At 62.2% G+C, this 2244-nt stretch overlaps 1 protein-coding gene across 1 annotated transcript in view; it reads right to left on the reverse strand.

Annotated features, from left to right (window-relative positions):
* The window catches only part of LRP5 (LDL receptor related protein 5), a 57929-nt gene that overhangs the window by 12023 nt on the left and 43662 nt on the right, over positions 1–2244 (reverse strand). Inside the window, exons 15-17 of the mRNA XM_030887540.2 lie at positions 1369–1577; positions 646–836; positions 3–152 (exon numbers count right to left, since the gene is read on the reverse strand). Of these exons, the coding sequence (XP_030743400.1) occupies positions 3–152; positions 646–836; positions 1369–1577 (550 nt within the window). The remainder of the gene's footprint in view (positions 1–2; positions 153–645; positions 837–1368; positions 1578–2244) is intronic.

The raw sequence follows: 2244 nt of genomic DNA on the forward strand, positions 1-2244 counted from the left end.
GCCCTGCACGCGGGTCCGCTGCTCGCCACTGGTCTTGTCCACGCGCTCGATCATCTGCTGCTGCCGGTCGGCCCAGTAGAGATGGCCTCCAAGCACGGCCAGCCCCACAGGCTGCACGATGTGGGCGTCGGCCAAGGTCAGGCGGTTGGCGCCTGTAGGGACAACAGCCCAGGCTGCTGGTGACTGAACACCGGTGCTCAGGTCCACCCCCCGGCCGGTCCAGGGGCAGGGAGGTCGGAGCAAGGGAAGCTGGCTGGGCTTTGGGTACAGTGGGCATGGGGACACATTCTCCAGAAGCAGGCAGCTCTGCAGACAACCTTCCACCTGGGCCAGCCTCTCCATGAGGCCAGTGGCCATGAGGTCCAACGCTGACCAACCACTGCCCCCCTCGCTTCCCCTGCTGTGGAGAATCCACGGGGACCCCACGCTCTTAGAGGCAGAGAGGCCGTCAGCATGGGCATCGCAGGCAGAGTTCAGCTGGGAGTCCTGCTCTGACCCCTGTGCTGTGCAGCCTGCTCACTCTCTCTGAACTTCAGCTGCATTCCTGCCACGTGGGTGTGCTCAGGAAACAACCCTGGGGGCCCACGGCGGAGAGCCGCTACAGACTGGGGGCTCCCAGCGTGGCTGAGCGGGCTGGGCAGGCACCTGACAAGTCACAGCTCTCAATGCGTTTCAGGTCAGCGTCCACCCAGAAGAGCTTGCCCAGTGCGTTGTCCACCACGAGGGCCACGGGCCGGATGAGGCCGGTGGTGAAGAGCACCTCGCGCTCCGTGCCGTCCAGGGCGGCGCGCTCGATCTTGGCCGTGTGCTCCTGCAGGTTGGTGAAGTACAGGTACCTGTGGGCAGGGCAGGGTGGGGCGCTGAGCAGCTGCTGCAGGCCTGGGGACCCATGGACACTCAGGCTGGCCCCATGCTGAGTGGTCCCGCCCCCTCGACGCTGCCGGTTGCAGGTGCTCATCCAGCTCTGGGGCTGCCACGTTAAATACCAAATGCTTCCACCTGACGAGCAGGAACCCTGGTGGGATAGTGATGATGCACTGGGCTGCAATCTGCAGGGTTGGCAGTTCAAAACCACTAGCTGCTCTGTAGGACAAAGAAGAGACTTTCTACTCTGGGAGCTCACAGGGGCAGGTCTACCCTGTCCTACTATGGTCATTATGAGTCAGCAGCGGGTTTAGTTTTGGGTTTGAGGGTCATTGGTGTATGGCACCCACCGCTGGCTTTCTGTCAAGCCGATCCTGGGGGCTCTAGTTCCTATGGTGGCTGGGGAGGGGGGCTCTCTATTTCCATCTGTTCTGACTGGGTGGAATGTTGGGGCATTGACTGAGAGGTCCCGCTGGGGTGCAGGTGCCCCCCCATGCCTCCTACCCCCGCTCTGAGTTGACGACGATGGCCCTGGGCCTGTCCCGGTCCCCTCGGAGCACCACGCCCATGGCCTCCCCGCTCAGCCGGTGGACGTTGATGGTGTTGCTGGCCTCACACGTCCAGAACAGCGTGCGGCTGTAGGCATCGATGCTGAGGTCGTGGGGTTGCCGGTCTGGGTTCTGGCCCTGGCCGGAAGCCGTCAGAATGGAAGGCTGAAAGACAGGGAAGATGCCCAGCTTGGCCGTCAGAGGCCAGGCTACGATGAGGTGGCAGCCGCCAGAAACACTGGGAACGGCAAGGGCCTGGAGCCCCAGGGCCCTTGGGTGCTGCTGGTGATGTCACGTGGTGCAGCCGCCATGGGGGACAGCGGGGCGGCAGTCCCTTAGAAAGGTGAAGAGGCCATTACCATGAGGTTCAGCTTTGCTTAGGGCTTTCAGCATGTGAAAATGCTTCAAAGCTGCGCATCAGGCTGGACACTGAATAAGGAAGACCGTAGAAAATGGATGCGTTTGAACGGCGGGGGCCAGAGAAGAGTAGGAAAGTTCCACGAGCTGACTGCCGAAAGGACACACGGAGCTGTCTTGGAAGAAGCACAGCCAGACGGCTCCTAAGAGGGAAGGACGACAGGACGCGGTCTTGCATACGTTGGACATGTGGTCAGGCGAGACCAGCCCCCGGAGAAGGGCAGCATGTTTGGTCCAGTGGAGGGCGGTGAGAGAGGAAGACCCTCAATCAGACAGACGGACACCGTGGCTACAACCATGGGGGGCGGGGCGGCGTAGAACCAGTGGTGAGGATGGCTCACGACCGTTTCCATCTGTTGTGTGCACAGGGTCGCGATGGGCTGGGCCTGCTTTGATGGCACTTAAGGGCAACATC

The sequence above is a fragment of the Echinops telfairi genome, unplaced genomic scaffold (assembly GCF_000313985.2).
Source record: "Echinops telfairi isolate 266 unplaced genomic scaffold, ASM31398v2 ScPeMD7_7417;HRSCAF=8455, whole genome shotgun sequence".
Lineage (NCBI taxonomy): Eukaryota > Metazoa > Chordata > Mammalia > Afrosoricida > Tenrecidae > Echinops > Echinops telfairi.